Raw genomic sequence first — 17,814 nt, 5'->3', positions numbered from 1 at the left:
AAATGGGAAGGACACTCAAAACAAAGATCAGTGAAGGCAGATGTCATCAGATGGATCGTCCCCTCCCTCTTCCTTTCTCAATATCACAGCAGAAGATGCATCTGGGGGGAAAATGTACTATGTGAAACCGCTATGGACAAAAGGGGACCATTCCCTGGGGCCACAAGGTTTTGTTGGTTGGATGCGATCGTGAGCATCCATCCATTCATCCATCCATTCATCCATCCATTCCAGCACTGCCATAAACATCAGGATCAAACACAAATACATCTCCTGACCGAGGTCTCTAACAAAAAGCTAACTCCATGCTCAGGCACTGGAATGACCTGGCAGCTTCCCAGGACAAAGGGGACCCACACAGCCGTCTCTGGCCTCATCCTCCGGCAACATCCAGGCAGCAATAGAATGGGGTGAGGAAGAGGGTGAAGCAGCTCTCAAACAACTCATGCACAAGACTAGGCTTTACGTTCTGGCCTCATTCATCCTTCCATTAGCCCTGCTGCTTTAAGGATGCAAATGGTCCTTAATAAATAGCAGCAATTTCCCAAAGGCACAAGGCTCTCCACTGCATTATCGCGCCGTCATTCAATCAGCCCTTGGAAGCAATGTGCTTACCGGTGGATTTGATTTCTCTGACGTAGTTGCTTGGGAACCAGCCTGTTTTTCCATTCAAGGTCCCTTCCCACCAGCCCCCTTCTTCAACCCGGGTGACATAAATAATGTCTCCTTTGTTAACGGAGAGTTCATCCTCATTGGTCTGCTTAAAATTGAACCTGGCCTTTACCACCAGCTGATGACTGCCATTCTCGGTCATCTCCTAAGGAAAGAAACATGGGAAAACGTCAGTAAATAGTCCAAGAAAGCAGAAACCACTAGGACAAGGCATTGTTCTTCTTTGTTGTGACAGCTGGTTTTTCAGTATTGCTCTTTAGAACAAGCAATAATGGCTTGCTGTTGTGTAAGCAGTCCTGCCAGAGGACCACAAGGTCCCTCCCAAGCTTCACAGTGCAATGGACAGCAGGCAGGAATCGCTCTCCTCGTGTCATGGAGAGGAGCACTGTGGTTTGGAGAAGCCACAATCTCTAACCAAGGCAGCAAAGCCATGATGGAGGTGAAGGGAGAACAAGCCCCTCTGGTGTGCTTGACCCAAGGGTACTACTCATACCCCTCTACCCCGCAGCCATTAAGCCCTTGGTGAGATGTTAAAGAAAGGATACCACAGGCTTGGATTGCCTCCTTAGCACCCTCGCTGACTGTGAAGCTGTGCCGTTGGAGTCACTGTGGGCACCTCCAGCCGCAGAGCTAAGAGAGGATAGATGTGAACATGGCCCCTTGGATGGCTGATCTGGTGAAAAAGAAAACAACATCTGAGTTCTAGCCAGCTGTCCCCCATCCCTCTACATCCCAGCAGAGCAAAGAGTAAAGCCTGGAAAGGAAACAAGAACACGGTACAACAGTTGAAAGAGCATCTATCAGAGCAAGAGAGCAAGTGCACTGCATCTCCAGAGTGGGTACTCCTAACCAACAGTGAGGATGGTTTTGCTGGGCTGGGTTAACCCTTCCATGAGGGAAGAAGTTGAGTTGCATCCTGAGACACTCCTAAGTCACACCAGCTCTGCAGCTACACATCAAATAATGGGATTCTGTTGAAATTCCCCTTAAAAAGCCTTTGGGCTGGTTCAGCCTGGAGAAGAGAAGGCTCCTGAAGGGGAGACCTTAGAGCAGCTCCAGTGCCTAAAGGGGCTCCAGGAAACCTGGAGAGGGGTTTTGGACAAGGGCCTGTAGGGACAGGACAAGGGGAATGGCTTTAACCTGCCAGAGGGGAGATTGAGATGAGCTCTGAGGCAGAAGCTCTTCCCTGTGAGGGTGCTGAGGCGCTGGCACAGGGTGCCCAGAGAAGCTGTGGCTGCCCCATCCCTGGCAGTGTTCAAGGCCAGGTTGGACACAGGGGCTTGGAGCAACCTGCTCTAGTGGAAGGTGTCCCTGCCTGTGGCAGGGGTTGGAACTGGATGAGCTTTAAGGTCCCTTCCAACACAAACCAGTCTGGGATTCTACGTGAAAAGCGAATGGCAAATAAAAGCCCTGTGAATATATAATTCTTAGACCTCATGATTTTTCAGTGAGTTGCAGTTATTTGGGGAAGTCCAACAGTGGAATTAATTCATTAAATCACTCAGAGAGAAAACTGTAGGAAGAAAGAATAATACTCAGCCCAATGCTGCCCAGTGAGGAACGTTTCTTGGCCCCGAGCAAGCACTGCTTGGGGAAGAATGCTGGACAGCCAGCCACACAATCCCTCCTCTATTCAGATGAGTCCTTCTGGGTTTATTATACAGCTGAAAAAGGCTGGGCACAATCCTGATCCCTGTCCATGGACTGCTGCCATTAGCCATGTGAGAGAGGGATTCAGACTGTGCTGAGGAAGGAGAGGAGTGTGACCCCCAGGAGATCACAGCCCATGGAAGGGCTCAGATCATCCACAGCCCTTGGAGCTGCCTCTTTGACATACTCGAAGCTCCTCACTTTGCACACTAGTCTCAGGGTTTGTTTCTCAGTCCCAGAACCCTGTTTAGATGCTGTGGAGTGGTAAAAAACTGGGATTCCAGCCACCCAGTAATTCCCAGTACTTCTCTGCTACTGTACCTCACACCACACTGTGGGGCAATGCTCCTTTCTATGTGTCATGGTGCTCAAATGAAGCAACAGCAGATATCATCACTGCAGTAAACTGTGAAGAACTGTTAAGATTTGCCTTGTAGCTTCTTTGGAGATTTAATAACATTTCCTGATTCCAGAGCTGCTGTTTTCCACCTGCAGTGTGGACCCAGCATTCCCATAGGCCTCCAAAGGAGAACAGAGAGTGGTGGTCTGCAGGCATCGCTGTGCTGGGTGTGCAAGTCCCCACATAACATTTTGAGTTCTCCACTGAAAACACTGCAAGAGGAGAAGGTGATCCAGCCCCAAAGTGTGCTCAGGAACCAGCAAACACAAACTCTAAAGCTGCTGTTCCCCCATTCTCCTCCAGCCTGAACATCAACGTGGAAAAACCATTCCGAAGGGGAAGTCTGGTGGGAGTTACAGGAACTCAGCTGGGCTTTGATTCTCCCCAGAGGATCTTTGTTTCAATAGGAACACACCTCATCCTCAGACTGGACCTGGAGCAACACAAACTGTGAGCTCTTGGAGAATGGACTCTCTTTGTCTTTCCCCAGCACCTTACACAATGGGGACCAGGTCTGTGACTACCACTTCCAAACCCTCATCCATACCATACCCACGCACCAGTCTGCCCAGTCCTGCTCCAGCAACCGACAACGCTCCCAGTATGTGCTGTCAGTGACTCAGTTTTCTGTCTGCTCATTACACAACTGCTTGACAACCACACAGTGAATTCCCAGCTCCCTGAGCTGCAGCAACAGCAAAACAGATCCACATGGAAAACCCACTTCGAAAACACAGCGTGTGGCGGGGTTATTTCTCTGGAGCATCCTGACACTGGAGCAGCAGTGATTTCGGCTGCTCCCAGTGACTCCCAGGCCAGGAGAGGGGGACGGCTGCCAGCCTGAGATGTTCTTCCCCTGATTCCATCTGAAAAGGCAGGATGTGACCCAAGAGTCTGGACTTATTCAAGCCAACAGCCCCAGTCCCACGGGAATGACTCGGTTACTGTAGGTTTTGATGCTTCTCCCTGCCCCTCCCAATCTTCCAAAGGCTTTATAAATATCTTACAGCAACCTAGAAACAAATGTAAAACTGACTTCGACAGTTTGGCAGGGAAACGTATCATTTATATGGCATCATGACAGCGTCCTATTTTATGCCTGGTCCAGCATGGAACGCTGCTGCCATATGTTGCTTAAACTATGGTTAAAATAGCTGGGGTTTCTGCTCACATTCCTACACTATTTTTGGCAGACGAGCCTCGTCTGATCCAGCACAGCTGGTTTTCCTCCCCTGCCCTCACTGTCAGATAAAAGCATCAGCTCTGTATTGCTGTTAGTTGATGGGCAGCTGCTGAACCGAGTTTATCCCCTACAGATGATGCCTCCGGTTAGTTGCATAACAAGATCCACAAAGGCACAAGGATTTGGACTTCAAATGGATGCTCAGAAACACATTCCCACGGTGTTTCCTTGTCACCTCCTTCCCTCTGCCTCTGACAAGGGTGCTGGGATGCAGCAGCTCTGCAGGTGGTGGGATGCACGGGGATGCCAGAGCCCTGGCCATAGCAGGGACCAGGCTTGTCCTGATGCTCCACTCAGCCTCTGGTGGGACAGACAAACCAGACTCTCTGCAGTGGTGGTTTGCAGGACACAGGCTCCTGCTTCTCAGGAACTTGGCCAAGCCACCAAAAAGCAACCGTTTGAGACATGTATTTATTTTACCCTGTACTTTTCCCAAGGGTGCTCTCTGCCTGAGCAGCTAATTATGGCGCAGGCATTGCGCTTTTTAACATCTCAACAGGCAAAGCATATGTTCAAACAGATGTTTGCCATGAAACCAGGAGGATCCCAGCTTCCCTACAGCTCCGTCGCTAACGTGTGATAGAAACTACTCCCCAGCAAAGCCACATCCCAAGCCTTGTGCAGTGACTGTAGGGGTGAGATGGGACACAAGTGGCTGCCAGGATAAAGCTGGGGCTGGAAATAAAGGGAGGGTTGTGACAACGACACCACACACCCCCCATCACAGCCCAGCAACAGGCAAGCGCAGAGGCAGGAAAGTTTCTCCCTCTTTTTGTTCTCAGAACAACGAAGCTCATGTCAATCCTAATGACAACATTTGCAGAGGCTGCTCCTGCTCTAGGTAACCTGCATGTTACATACCCTGAGCTTTGTACATGGGGGCACTGGGTGCTGCCATTTAGCAGAGCAGGAAGAGGCTGTGAGAAGATGTGCTGAGGCTGAATCACAGGTCACTGACTTCCAGAGAGAGAGCTGAGTGCGGGCTGCAGAAAGACAGCCTAAGAACCTGAATTGCTTCACAGCAGCATTATATGCACATACACACATATATATACACTATTATACATCACATATATATTCAGAGAATCACAGAATCCCAGACTGGTTTGTGTTGGAAGGGACCTTAAAGCTCATCCAGCTCCAACCCCCTGCCACAGGCAGGGACACCTTCCACTAGAGCAGGTTGCTCCAAGCCCCTGTGTCCAACCTGGCCTGAAACAACTGAGAAACCCAGCACAGACCAAAGCTTGGCAAAATGCAGGAAACCAACAGAAAAAACCTTCCCATGAAAGGAAAATAGTGGGTTTTGTGATTGAATTTCCCCCTTTTCAATAGCCTACAATATAACGTGCAGCAGGGAAACTGAACTCTTCTCCTGGTGCTGGACTTTGGTGGGTGACCAGGACTATCTGCAAATCCACTTGTATGACAGGGGGCCATAAACACCTTCCATCCTGCAGACCCTTCCCAGCTCCATGCAGCCCTGCTCCCCATGCCCTTAGAAAAGAGACCCTGGTCCTCTCACCCCTCCCCAGAGCACTGCACTGCCATCATCCTCCCTGTTGAACCTCTCCTTCACAGCCTCTGTGACCGAATATCAGTTTAAAGCAGCCTGTAGGGATGAGCTACATCTTTGGGATGGAAACCAGAGGAGCTGATCTGCTTTGCTTCAACAGCACCCAGAGAGGCAACACAAGCCATGAGCTTGATTCCCAAATCCAGGAGCCTGCTCTGTGGGCCCAGGGAGAGGACAGAAACACCAATACAATTGACAGAGCACCACATCTCTTTGGACATTCAGTAAGGATACCATGCAGATGGACCTGTTTTTCTCTTTGGCTTGAAAATGCACTATTTAAACCCTGCTATTTGCATTTTGGGAGGTGCATGCTCATTTACATCGTGGCTCCTTTACAATGACCTACTTTGAGGTCCCTTAATGCTGTCAAAACCAAGCAGAGGTTCCTTTGTGTAAAGCAATGACCTAACCCAGCAAAGCGCATGCAGCCACACCTAAACCTGGAGTTGGTAGAAGCATGAAATATCAATCCCACCATCCAACATAAGCCCAAGCCTCCAGAAATCATCATAAACTAGGAATTACCAAACAAACACACCCCGTACCAGCATATGTATGAGAGGATTTGAAAAGGCAACAGAAAAACCACCTTGTTTCTTACCTTCAGTAGCTTTATTTAGAGCTGTTAATGTGCTCAGGACCTTGGAGAACTGTTCTCCGGTGTACAAATCATATGGATCAAACACCTACCAAAGAGAAACTTAGTCAGTTGAGCCCAAACCATCCCACTGGGGCTGTCTGAGGGTATTGGTGAGGATTGAGTAGTCCTTGTGTCTGCAAGGGAAAGGGTTTATTCAGGGCTGATAACATCCCATTTCCTTGATAGCAAGGGAATTGCTGGGGCAAGCACACTGGAAGGGCAGGGAGATCCGGCAGCATTCCCATCACAACAGCAGGGACAGGGAGAAAGAAATCGGTGCTGGCTGCAGAGCAGGGACTTGCAGAGCATCACTGGGAAGGTTATTGCTTGCCTCGAGGGTAGGAAAGATTTCGCTGCTATTTTTGTTACCGAAAGCTGAAGAGATGGAGGCTGTACATATACATGTATATACACACATACTGTCAGCAGCAGAAGACACAAACACACAGAGTTTTCTGCTGTTGCAATATGGCATATATAATTCTTTTACAGGAAGCCAAAACCAGTTATTCTATGTGAAAAAATTCCACTCTAAAGCATTCTGCATTCCCAAGCCTCAAACAGATGCACGTAGTTAGCAAGGGCTTATTTTCTGTGACTGGTAACCTGGACCTTGCACACCCAGACCTTCAGAAATCACCCCCAGCACAACGAAGGGCAATTTGAGTTTCCAATCCCTCCTAAGACCTGAGAAACACCCCCAAGTGCACAAATCCTACCCTTAATGAAGCAAAGAGAAGCGATACAAAGAGTTCCTGATACAGAAATCTCCCATTATCAGTATGACCAAGGCACCATCTGCTACTCCCCAAATCCACATTGTCTTGCAGATGGAGACCATAGATCCAAAGAGCAGGAAAGATGGTTTAAAAGCTCTCCTGGCAGACACCATCTACTTACAAACACTTCCAACACACACAAGACCGTGTCCTGCTAAATAAGTACACGAGGCCTTAATTACCTCGAGGGTAGCACTGCCCTTTACAACAGCCCTTTCTTGCTTTCCACATTTAGCTCGAGTCCACTTGGCATATCTCCATTAGGAAGGGCCCTGGCCTCTTCCGCAGCCCTGGATGCTCACGGCATCTCTTGCTCTCGACAGTCACATCAGTGCAGCAACAAAGCCCGACACAAAGGCTGCTCTTTGGTGAGAATATATTACAAACTGACTCAATCCTGGGAGAAAGGCTTTACACTATAGAGATGTAATCTGTGCTCAGAGGGGGACAGCCTGCTGCCAGTATAAATATTAAAGTCACATCTACCGCTCAGCACATCCCCACCTACCTTGGGCTGTCTCCGAGCTGATCTATCGCCCTCACTCGCTTGGCTTTGCTCCTTTGGACCACGCAGACCCCATCCCCTTTGCCAGCTGGTGCATGAACTAGTTGTGTGCCCTGGAAGCGCAGGCAGCGCTATCTGAGCATCGCCTCCAGCCCTCGGCAGCGACGTGAGTGTCTGCGTGCAAAGGGAGATGGTAATGGAGAGCCTGGGCGTGCGCTGACCCTGTTGGCAGCCGCTGGAGGATGCAACGTTACAGCAGGAGGGATGTCTGTGTGCAGCTCTCTGGTGTGTCGTTCTCTGTCATTGCCTTTCTTTTCCCCACTTCAGTAAGTCCAGAAAAACAAGTCCTGCCTTGAATGAATGGCATTTTCTTTCTTTAAAGTAGTAAAATACACCCGTGATGCTGCAGAGCACAGAATAATGCTGCAAGCTCAGAGTCTGGCAAAATCCAGAGGAAAATGGTGGTGGGAAGGAAATTATAGCATCAAACCAAGCAATAACTTTTAGGACTTTTCTTCATGAAGAAATTGTCTTCATGAACTCGAAGTAGGAGTAGCTACTGTGGAGCAATGGCTATATGGAAAACTCTGCTGGATCAGCTACTGTAATGTAAATACACTCTGCAGCTTGTTCCAGAATAGATTAATCATACAGAAAAGGCCTCATTTATGAGCTAAAAATTATTTTTTCCAGCACAATCTATCCGTAATTCCATTCCTAACTATAAGACAAGCTGTGGGGCTGGAAGAAAAATAGAAGTGGAAAAGGTTTTTTGCTCTTAACTCATGGAAGATCACAGAATCCAGACTGATTTCTTTTGGAAGGGACCTTAAAGCTCATCCAGTTCCAACCCCTGCCACAGGGAGGGACACCTTCCACTAGAGCAGGTTGTTCCAAGCCCCTGTGTCCAACCTGGCCTTGAACACTGCCAGGGATGGGGCAGCCACAGCTTCTCTGGGCACCCTGTGCCAGCGCCTCAGCACCCTCACAGGGAAGAGCTTCTGCCTCAGAGCTCATCTCAATCTCCCCTCTGGCAGGTTAAAGCCATTCCCCTTGGCCTGTCCCTACAGGCCCTTGGCCAAAGCCCCTCTCCAGGTTTCCTGGAGCCCCTTTAGGCACTGGAGCTGCTCTAAGGTCTCCCCTTCAGGAGCCTTCTCTTCTCCAGGCTGCCCCAGCCCAGCTCTCTCAGCCTGGCTCCAGAGCAGAGCTGCTCCAGCCCTCGCAGCATCTCAGTGGATGTAAGCAAAACCCCTCTTAGACCTATGCTGTCATCTGAGCATCTCCATTAAAACGCTTTCCCGACTTTCAGAGTCACAGACCGCAGCTCCCTTTGCTGAAACGCTCTGGCTGCTCCGTCAGGCATCACACCGGGAGAGGGAAACCTGCACTGCCGCACTGCCAGGCCTCCCAAAGGCACCGAGGAGGCGAGGAAGCGCCGGGCAGTGACCAGAAGACCACGAAAAATCCCCTCCAGCTGCGTCTAGCAAGTTATCAGCACCCAAACGCCCAGTACCAGCTTGGGAGGTGCTCAAGTGTGGGGAAGCCGGGTTGTGCTTCGAGTCCGAGCCCACCGCATCCCGGCAAACCTCCAGCGACCGCTCCAAACCCGAGGGCTGGGGCAGGACCCCCCCGCGCCCCGCTCCGGTAACGGGGGTAACCGGGGGCTCCCCGGCGGGACGGACACAGGCAGCGGCCGGGAGCGCCCTGCGCACCGCCGGGCCCCTCGGCTCCGGTGCCCGCAGCCAGACCCCAGATCGGCAGCAAGGAGCCGCGCTCCGGTTATCCCAGCGGGGACACCCCGGTGTGGGGACACCCGTGCGGGATGCCCGAGGGGGGACACCCATGGGGACACCCGCGGATGCCCGGTGCGGGTGCCCGCGGCGCGGTCGGTACTCACGGCAGCGGGCGGGCGGGCGCGCAGCCCCGGGGCATGGCGGCGGCGGCTGGTGCTGCGGGCTGCGGGCGGCCGCTGCGGCTCTGACCCGGAGCCGGATCGCGGCGCGGGGAAGGGAAGGGAAAGGGAAGGGGAAGGGGAAGTGACAGGCGGCGCCGCCGCCCCGCTCCGCCCCGATGCTCGCTGCGGGACCCGAGCGGCCGTGAGACCGCAGCTCCCTCCGCCGGCCGCGGGCGGGAAGCGGATGGCAAAGGGGAAAGGGAGGTGGGAAAGGGGAGAACAGAATAGCCGGGGGAAGGGAAAAGGGAAAAAAAACAGGGAAGGGAAGGGAAGGAAAGGGAAAGGAAGGGAAGGGAAGGGGAAAAAGTGAATTAGGAAAGAGGGGTAAGAGGAAAGGAAAACAGGAAAGGAGGAAAGGGAAAGATAGGAAAAGGAAAAAAGAAGGGGAAAGGAAAGAGGAAAGAGAGATGAAAATGCGAAGGGAAGGGGAAAGAAAGGAGAAAAGGAGTAAGAAAAAGGACAGGGAAAATGAAGGGGGGGATAGGATAAGAAAGGAAACCCCAGGCTATTGAAACGGTCATTGCAGCAGGTTTGCACCACCGAGAAGAGAAATGGTACAGAAGGGCCTGTAGCTGAGGCACGGTTCCAGTGAGGCACTGGATTCCCAGAGAGAGCGCGTCCTGAGCACAGCACTGCTGCAGGTGCCCATCTGTTTGGGAAGCATGAGAACACCTGGACAGCAGCAGGAAAGGGAAGGATGTGCTGTACTGAGCCGGCGGGAGCCTGGCTGTGGGTCCCAAGCCCATGCAGGGATCTTGGGGTGTCAGAAGACACCCCACACGCCTGTGAGCAGGAGGACACTGGGACACGGGGTCCCTCTGAATTGAGACATACCCATCTCCAGCACTTGTGCAGGGCAGGAGCTCTGGCTTTTGGCGTTACCCAGCTTAGAAAGGTAACGTCACTTGGGAGCAAAATCAAAGCAGAGCGGGCTTTGGGAGCACCAGGGGGTAATGGTTCTTCATCTGCTCCTTCACGCTCTCAAGTCCAGGTACAAACAGTTTGGTGAAGGCTGCAAACATGTCCAACTGCAGAAATAGCTTCAGTTCTGCCCACAATGGCAACGACACGCTGCGTGCTCTGTGTGGTTTAATCCAGCTATTGATTACTCCTGCAGATACATTCTTGGTTCAACACAAACGCCAGCCCCTTGCCAGAAGTTTTGTGGTCCTATTGGCAATAAAATGCTGCTGCTGAATGAAGGTCTTATGCTTCCTCAGCAGTAAATGATGTTTAGGTATTGAGCTGCTGTTACTGTGTGCGCAGTGGTGTCAAGAGCTAAAGCCAAGATGAACAATTCCCATTTGTGCTCTCAAGAACAAGCTAGACTGGGAGCTTTCTACCCAATTTTTCCCTTCCCTCATGATCTTTTCCCTCTACCCACTACACCAGACTCTGCCTGACCATCAGGACAGAACCTCCTGCCTTCCATTTTCCACCTTAACCCACTTAGCAGTACTCACTGGACCAGACCTTGGGTCGCAGCCACAGCTCAGAGGTTGAAGCCACTGTTCCTCAGTCCAAACCACTAAGGACACTTAAGCTCCAAAGAGGTGCCCACATCCTCTGTCTCAGCAGAGCTGGGCTGATGGATGCGCTCATGACTTGGATCAAATGACAGCACTGAAAAGCAGTTGGAGAGTTTCAGACACGGCCTCATTGTTTCAGCTCATTACAGCACTTGTCTAGTTCACAGGAGGTGTTGGCTCCCCTGCATGCCTTCTGTTTTAGGACTGACACATTTGAAGCAGTAAATGGTTGCAGGCTTCAGTCCTGGGCTGAAGCTAAGGAAGAGTTTGGTTATTTATATCCTACAATGAGATGGATGATTCAGCTCACACCACTGTGTGCGGCAGCTTAACGGAGCCACCTCAAAGCAGGAATGTCACTGAGTGTCCTTCTCCCTCCCTTCCACTATGTCCAAATGTTTCCCTGTTCCTGTAAGGCAGGAGAAGGTGCTGTTTGCCTCGCTGTGCCTTTCTTCCACTTCCTAACATTGAGTTACCAGGACAACAAAGAAGGGTAGGAGGGAAGCGCATATGTGTGGCTCTGCAGGAGTAACCTCTCTGCATGCCCTCCTGCTGGAAGAGATTGGCAAACGCTATCTGTTTGGGTTTCAACCCAAAGCTGTTGGAAACCCTACCTTCCACTCTGCTCACCTGCCCTGCACGCTAGCAGTGCCCACTGAAGTGATGTATTCAGCTCCAAATGGCAGCCGTACAAACATCTATGGCAAAAATAAGTTTAAGGCATGGTATGGTGCTTTGGCAAAGTACAGTGAGGCCACACGATGCCAGGATGGGATGCTAATGTCATGGAGGAGGTTTTTCATGCTTGAGATTCCCCAGGATGAGGCCCTTTTCTACAAGTAGAAGTTGTGAGCTCTGAATTTCCTCAGAACATCCTCTTTTGCTCATATCTGCAACAGGAACAGAATCTTTGACCTTAACATTCACTTGTCAGTCTCAAGACAGGAGAAGTGGCTCAGATCCAGTCCCAGGCTAGTTCTTCATATCTAAGGAACAAGAGTTCTCTGTGGAGAAGGGCAGAATTTGACCAAACCATGAGGGTTTTATTGTCAAATCCAAGGTGTGGGTCAGAGCATTTAAACCTATTAAACCAAGAGCTTTCCTGATGTTACTCTTTCCTTGGGATGCGATAATGGAGCAGTACAGATTTTCTATCCCATGCTCATCAGATTTTCTATCCTATGCTCATCTTCCTTAGACATAATACCCGATCACTGCAGCTTCAGGGTGGATAGATCTTGGAACCAGAAGTCTCCTTGCCAAGGAGGTCCAAACAGGGCAGCTTTCAGAAGGAACCCATGGCAGAGGGTGTTCATGTCTCCCCTGGCTTTGCCTTCAGAGCGCTTGGACAAGCTGGCAATATGGGCAGAGAAGAGCCAGAGGGAAGCAAAAGCACTCTGCCTTGTGCCATGTCTTGCCCAGCATCTCAGCTGTCCTACCTCTAGCGTTCCTCTGCCTGAAGCTACAGAGGGAGAAGCAAAGTTCCTGTGTTCTAATATGACTTAATATTTGGGAAAAAAATAAGAAGAAATCCTTTTCATTTCACTGCGAAATTTAAGCTTGAGAGATTTGAGCTTTTATTCAGCTTTTGAGGTCTCCTTCCACAGTGCGGGGGCAGCTACATGAGCACTGGGGAAGTTCCTGAAGGATCAGACTATTTCAAAGATTAAAGGGGTTATAAAATCAGAAGGAAAAAATAAGTCAGAAACCTTTTCTAAAATGAAAACCAAGGAAGAAAAAGCACAGGGAAGAGCAGAACACCACCCAAGAACTGGACACACAACGTTTCTAGCTCTTGGTAGCTGTAGATTGTGGAGTGTGGCTGCAATAGTGCAGAACTGGCTTTTAAAACTGTGAGGTGTTAAAGCACAACAGTTGAGGGCTGTTCATTTGTCCTGATTTTTAGCTCTCTAAGACTCCTATTTTCTACTGTTTTCCACCACAAGCATTATGATCAGTTTTCAAACACAAAAATAAACCCTCTGAAAAGCGGAGGAAATCACATGGCCAGTACCAGAAGATTGGCAACAACTGATTTCTGATGTGATAGGCCTTCGGTGAGTCTATATTTATCTGTTCTTAAAGCTGCTGCTGCAGCAGGCTCGGAGAAATGCATCTACTGGGAAACAACGGGCTGGTGAAACAGCTCTGGAATGAGCACGTTTTCATGCTGGGTTGCTCTAAAGCTCTGAAAAAAGGCTCTTTGCTTGTTTAGACCTTCCAAAGGAAAAGTGCAAGTACAGAGCTACCATGGGTTGGATGTTTCTTACTATAGTGCATGAATATTCCGTGTAATGCCCAAGGATGCTGTCCCTGCTTCTGGCAGGTATTCTTCTTCCACAGTGTTGTGCATATTTCAAAGGAGACAGTGACAGCTCTTAGTTACAAGTTTCTTTTTTACTGTAGGCATTTAAGTGTGATACAGAAGTCTTTGCATTTTAAATCCATATGCACTTAGTAAAAGATCGGATGGCAAAATGAGCTGACCTCTGAGGCGATTCGTTTAGACTCTGATCTTGCAAATACGAGCTATGCTTAAGCATAAGAATCAGTATTTAGATAGGACCAGTAATAGCCACCGAAAAGATGTCTTTTGACTTCATTAGCATGATTTTTATGTACAAGGATCAACTTAAGATTATGTGTTTGGCAGATTCTCACACAACAGTTGCAAGGAGATGAAAACTACTTCAGTATTTGGAATATTTCATATCAAAGCAAGGCTAAACCCTGCAATCCCTTCTAACACTGAAAAACAATGTAAACAGGTCCACAGTTCAACTCTATTTAGACAGACCTCCGGTTACTGCGGCATGTATTTCTAACCTGATCACTTCAGTTTGTCTCAAAAGATGAGAAGGAATCTGTTAAGCTCACAGCCAATGCACTCTGTTTCCAAATTCTCCAGACAGAATGTTAAAATTACCCATGCTCTGATTGATGCTACTCATACAAAAGATGAGGAATGACACCAATTTCATCCCTCTGGTATCTGGCTTTTACCCACAGGCTGATGGAACAAGCAGTTTATGACAATAAAAGCAAGGAGCCAAGTTGACTTACCTCCACTTTAAGGAGCGCACAGCCTTTCAAGAACTCTTGAATATTACTGATGCAATCAGCTTCATTTTTAGGCTCCAGGCAGTGCTAAAGAAAGAGAATCCACTGAGATCATTGCATTACCTCCCGTCTAGGCTCTATTCAGGAGGCCTGCATGAATATTGACATGTGCAGTTTATACTGAATTAGGGAAGCTTCTGGAGGGGGCGGGTGGGGGAGGCAGGCAAGCTGTCGAAGCAGGAAGAGCCAGCCACTGGAGGAAGTGATGCACACATCGAGATGGTCGGCATCTTGTTTTGAATGTCAGCAGATGCCACTGCCCCAAGTGGCAGTGGGAAACTGGTGGCCTTTAAGAACACACTGCACCCCAAGCATCACGTCTGAGCAGGAGAGAAGCTAGCAAAACTGATTTGTGCACAAGAAATAAAGGCTCCTGTTTTACAGCGTGGAGAACCTGGTATTTTCTTTCTTTTTAATTAAACAGCTTCTCTATGTTGCCATTTCCTATCTCTCGTTAGACTCCATCCCTTTTTTTTTCCTCTTGCAGTAACTTACCACACTCTTGGACCGCCTGAATATATCCCTTGTAAAACCATAGCAGGAGCTTACATGGCTTCAGTACCAATGGATTTGCTGGCCTTGGGACAGTTCAAAATGCCATGGATGCAAGGCTTGTTATTTATTCCTGACCTAAGCTGCTTCTCTGGTGTATTTCCTGACTAACAAAGTGTTTTACACTAAGAGTTCTGAAGGAGTGAATACATTTACAGTTGTAATTAATGGCATTTACGTAAATACAGACAAACTGCATCTCCTTCTATTCAAAACCAAGCTATTTTGATCTCTGGTAGGCCTGGTATTTCCTGCTACTGGCTGAACATGAGTAACTCGGCCAACTGCAAGCTTCTAGTGGTTTTTCCTGCATGTAAAGACAAAATCAAAGAACTAAAGCTACAATTGTACTTTGCCCTCAATTAGATGCTGTTAACTGAGATGTAAACCATGTCTCTGATACTCCTTGCTCATCTTACGGAAGAAAACCACAAACCAGGGCAGTATTTTACTGTTTCAGGCTCGCAAAATACATCTTAGAGAGTAGTTACCTTTTCAGCAGATCCCGGAAGCAGTCGATTAATGAGTTTACAAAGCACAGTTCCATCTTTGAGAGCACCCTTCAGGAATTCTTCGGGATCATCTATCGTTTTCTTAGGGGAATTTAACACTCCTAATGAGATCAGCCACGTTACAGTTTGTTCTTCTGGATTCATCATGGAGAGCTGTGCTGCCAGCGCAGTTCTCCTGTGCAGCAGCCTGCTGGAACCCACATCCGTGATTATATCTTCCTGCCTCTGCTGCTGCTTGCACAGCTCGAGTGTGAAACTACCTTTTTTTTTTGCTTAGCACAGAAACTCACCAACGCTTAAGAACCAGAAGTACTGTCACTGTGAGGTAACAAACTTGTTCTCAAAGTAAAAGAGCTTCTAGTGCTCTGTTAAAGAAGTCAACTACACATTTCCAACATTATTGGAAATAGAAGTGGTTGATGTGGGTACTTATTCCACCAAAAGTATCATAGAATGGTTTGGGTTGGAAAAGACCTCAGTATCATCTAGTTCCAACATACCTACTGACTTTCTCCTTATGGCATCCTACCATCTGGTAAATGTGGTCTTTACTTACAGCCATTGTCCCAAGAAGTAAATTTGTCTTTACTACTGTAAGTAATGAGGTATTTACGGCATTGAAACAGAACTTCACACTAAAGAGGACTGGGAGCAGCATCACACTGACTTCAAATTAGCCTTTTTTGACTTTATGTGGCAAACCTAGTTATTAATATTGCCTTTTAGAGGAAGTTTTCTGTTTTCAAGATCTGACTTTTGAAAATGAATTCTGACCATGCACTGTATGCAGAAAAACAGTGGGGTTTTCAACTGTTTAATACAAGCGCACATCTAATCCAAAATGGGGGTTTGGGAGATGATACATCTCTCAAACATCTGGATAACTTAGGAAAGTTCATGAATTTAAGTCCTCCAAAGCTGAGAATTAAACTTCCCAACTATTTTACTCCTCCTGTTAAAATGGCCCTTTCCACCAGCGATTCAGGATCCACTGTATGGAGTGAATCAGTTTTCACCCTGCTCTGGGGCCGTATTAGCCATCACTAGTGATCAGATTAACTTAGAGAAGTCCAGTCATCTTGACATCTTCTTAACTATCCTTTCACCAGAACAGATGGAAAGTGAAGTCATTCTGCATTTATGGTGCCAAAGAAGTTGGAACATCATGGATTGAAGCAATACCATAGGAACAAGTTATCCTAGAGACCAGCACTGCACAGTGACAATGTTCTGAGCCAATTCCTAATCCTCTTACTTGAAGCAACTGTTTTGAAGACATCAGTGCTCTCAAACTGCTTAGGGTTAATGATTTAAAGGGTAGGAAGAAACAGAACAGCAAAAGGATAAATGATATACAATAAACATGCTTGGGTTTGTGTCTCCACTTTCCAGGTCTTATGGGACCTAACAGCCACCAGTAAGGAATCAGAATTGCTCTTTTAGGGTTAGACATGTTTTGACCTTTGTGAGGACTGGGGCTGAGTTCCAGTTCTGTGCCGTAAGGACACGCTAGTAACACAGATCTGCAGCCAGCGTGAACGGTAAAGCTGGCTGAAGCTCCATCACAAAACTCATTGCCATCTGGTGAAGTACATCTACAACTATCCGTATGTGCCAAACATTGCAAATTTATGACTAATTAGAAGAACTTGAGGGGTTTTCTTCTCTCTCCAGTTCTCATGAGCACTATTTTGCAGAAGTGAGTACTTGCAGTCTCCACTTTCATAGCTTGCTTTTTCTTTTTCCAAATCTGCAGCAGGCAAAGACAAGGAAGGCTCAATGATCTACAGGGAACAGTAATTTGTTCATGCAGACATCCACTTCTGCCACCTCATCAGAACGTACCAGTTTTCTGATGTAAAGAGCAAACTCAGCGCTACAAACCTGAGCACAGCAGAGTACTTCACCCTGCTCTAAAGCAAACCTTGTCTTGTTTAAGTAGGCAGGTTTAGTTTCATGACTAGTTCATGTTTCAGCCAAGCAGATGTTAATGGTTGCAAGTACCAGTAAACGAAAATGCTTCCCGCATCCTGAACTCACCAACTGCTTGAAAGACGTGGAGACATATTCACAAAGCCCCCAAATTTAAGGCATTTCTGATTAGCCACCTCAAGGCCAAGCTTACATCTTTCACAAAGGACCCATTTAAAACGTTCCAGGTTGTTCACCCACTCCTACACTAGAATTAACTCTGTGGCAAATCCAGAGACAAAGGTATAGCTGCCAAGCAAATTTCTGGGCTGGTCTTTGGAAAAGACTTCAACTTTGGTTATTTATTTGCTGAAGGGAACAAATAAAATGAATTGTCAGTTGACCTCCACCCCCTAGTTACAAACACACTTATATGTGCAGCCCAATTTTCACCAGGGATGACTCTGTAGCACAGTAGGACTTTCAAACTGAACAGAGGGAGGTGGTTTATACCTACTTATCAAGGGACTCTGATGGCATATACATCAGTAAGAGGATGGCCACAGGAGCAAGAACAGCATTCAGATGTTCAGAAAACATCCTGTTCTCCTCCAAGTCACTCGCTTTTATGTAACTTGCTCTGGTTTTCAGCACAGAGGGAAAACACCCAACACAAAGAGCAACAGTGGAGTATTTTTCTGCTGCATTTTAGTGCTGCCTCACATTTAAACTAGTGACTTTCAGCAATCAAGCCTGAGTCAGTGCATG

General features: G+C 48.1%; 1 protein-coding gene across 7 annotated transcripts in view; it reads right to left on the bottom strand.

Annotated features, from left to right (window-relative positions):
• The window catches only part of ARHGEF6 (Rac/Cdc42 guanine nucleotide exchange factor 6), a 42,131-nt gene extending 25,613 nt beyond the window's left edge, over nt 1-16,518 (bottom strand). For 3 of the 7 annotated variants that reach the window (XM_030498557.1, XM_030498559.1, XM_030498558.1), the window contains exons 1-5: nt 15,115-16,518; nt 14,015-14,098; nt 6,146-6,230; nt 1,218-1,345; nt 616-817 (exon numbers count right to left, since the gene is read on the bottom strand). In XM_030498557.1, coding sequence (XP_030354417.1) covers nt 616-817; nt 1,218-1,345; nt 6,146-6,230; nt 14,015-14,098; nt 15,115-15,282 — 667 coding nt within the window. In that variant the 5' untranslated portion in view covers nt 15,283-16,518. Of the gene's footprint in view, nt 1-615; nt 1,346-6,145; nt 6,231-7,145; nt 8,276-9,365; nt 9,406-14,014; nt 14,099-15,114 lie in introns of those variants that run through there. The other 4 variants (XM_030498561.1, XM_030498560.1, XM_032920180.1 and 1 more) reach the window with 4 other exon arrangements.
• Between the last annotated feature and the right edge of the window lie 1,296 nt (nt 16,519-17,814).

This window comes from Strigops habroptila, chromosome 9 (genome assembly GCF_004027225.2).
Source record: "Strigops habroptila isolate Jane chromosome 9, bStrHab1.2.pri, whole genome shotgun sequence".
Taxonomy (NCBI): Eukaryota; Metazoa; Chordata; class Aves; order Psittaciformes; family Psittacidae; genus Strigops; species Strigops habroptila.
The sequence above is the reverse complement of the archived record's forward strand: the minus strand, read 5'-3'. Positions and strand labels throughout refer to the sequence as shown.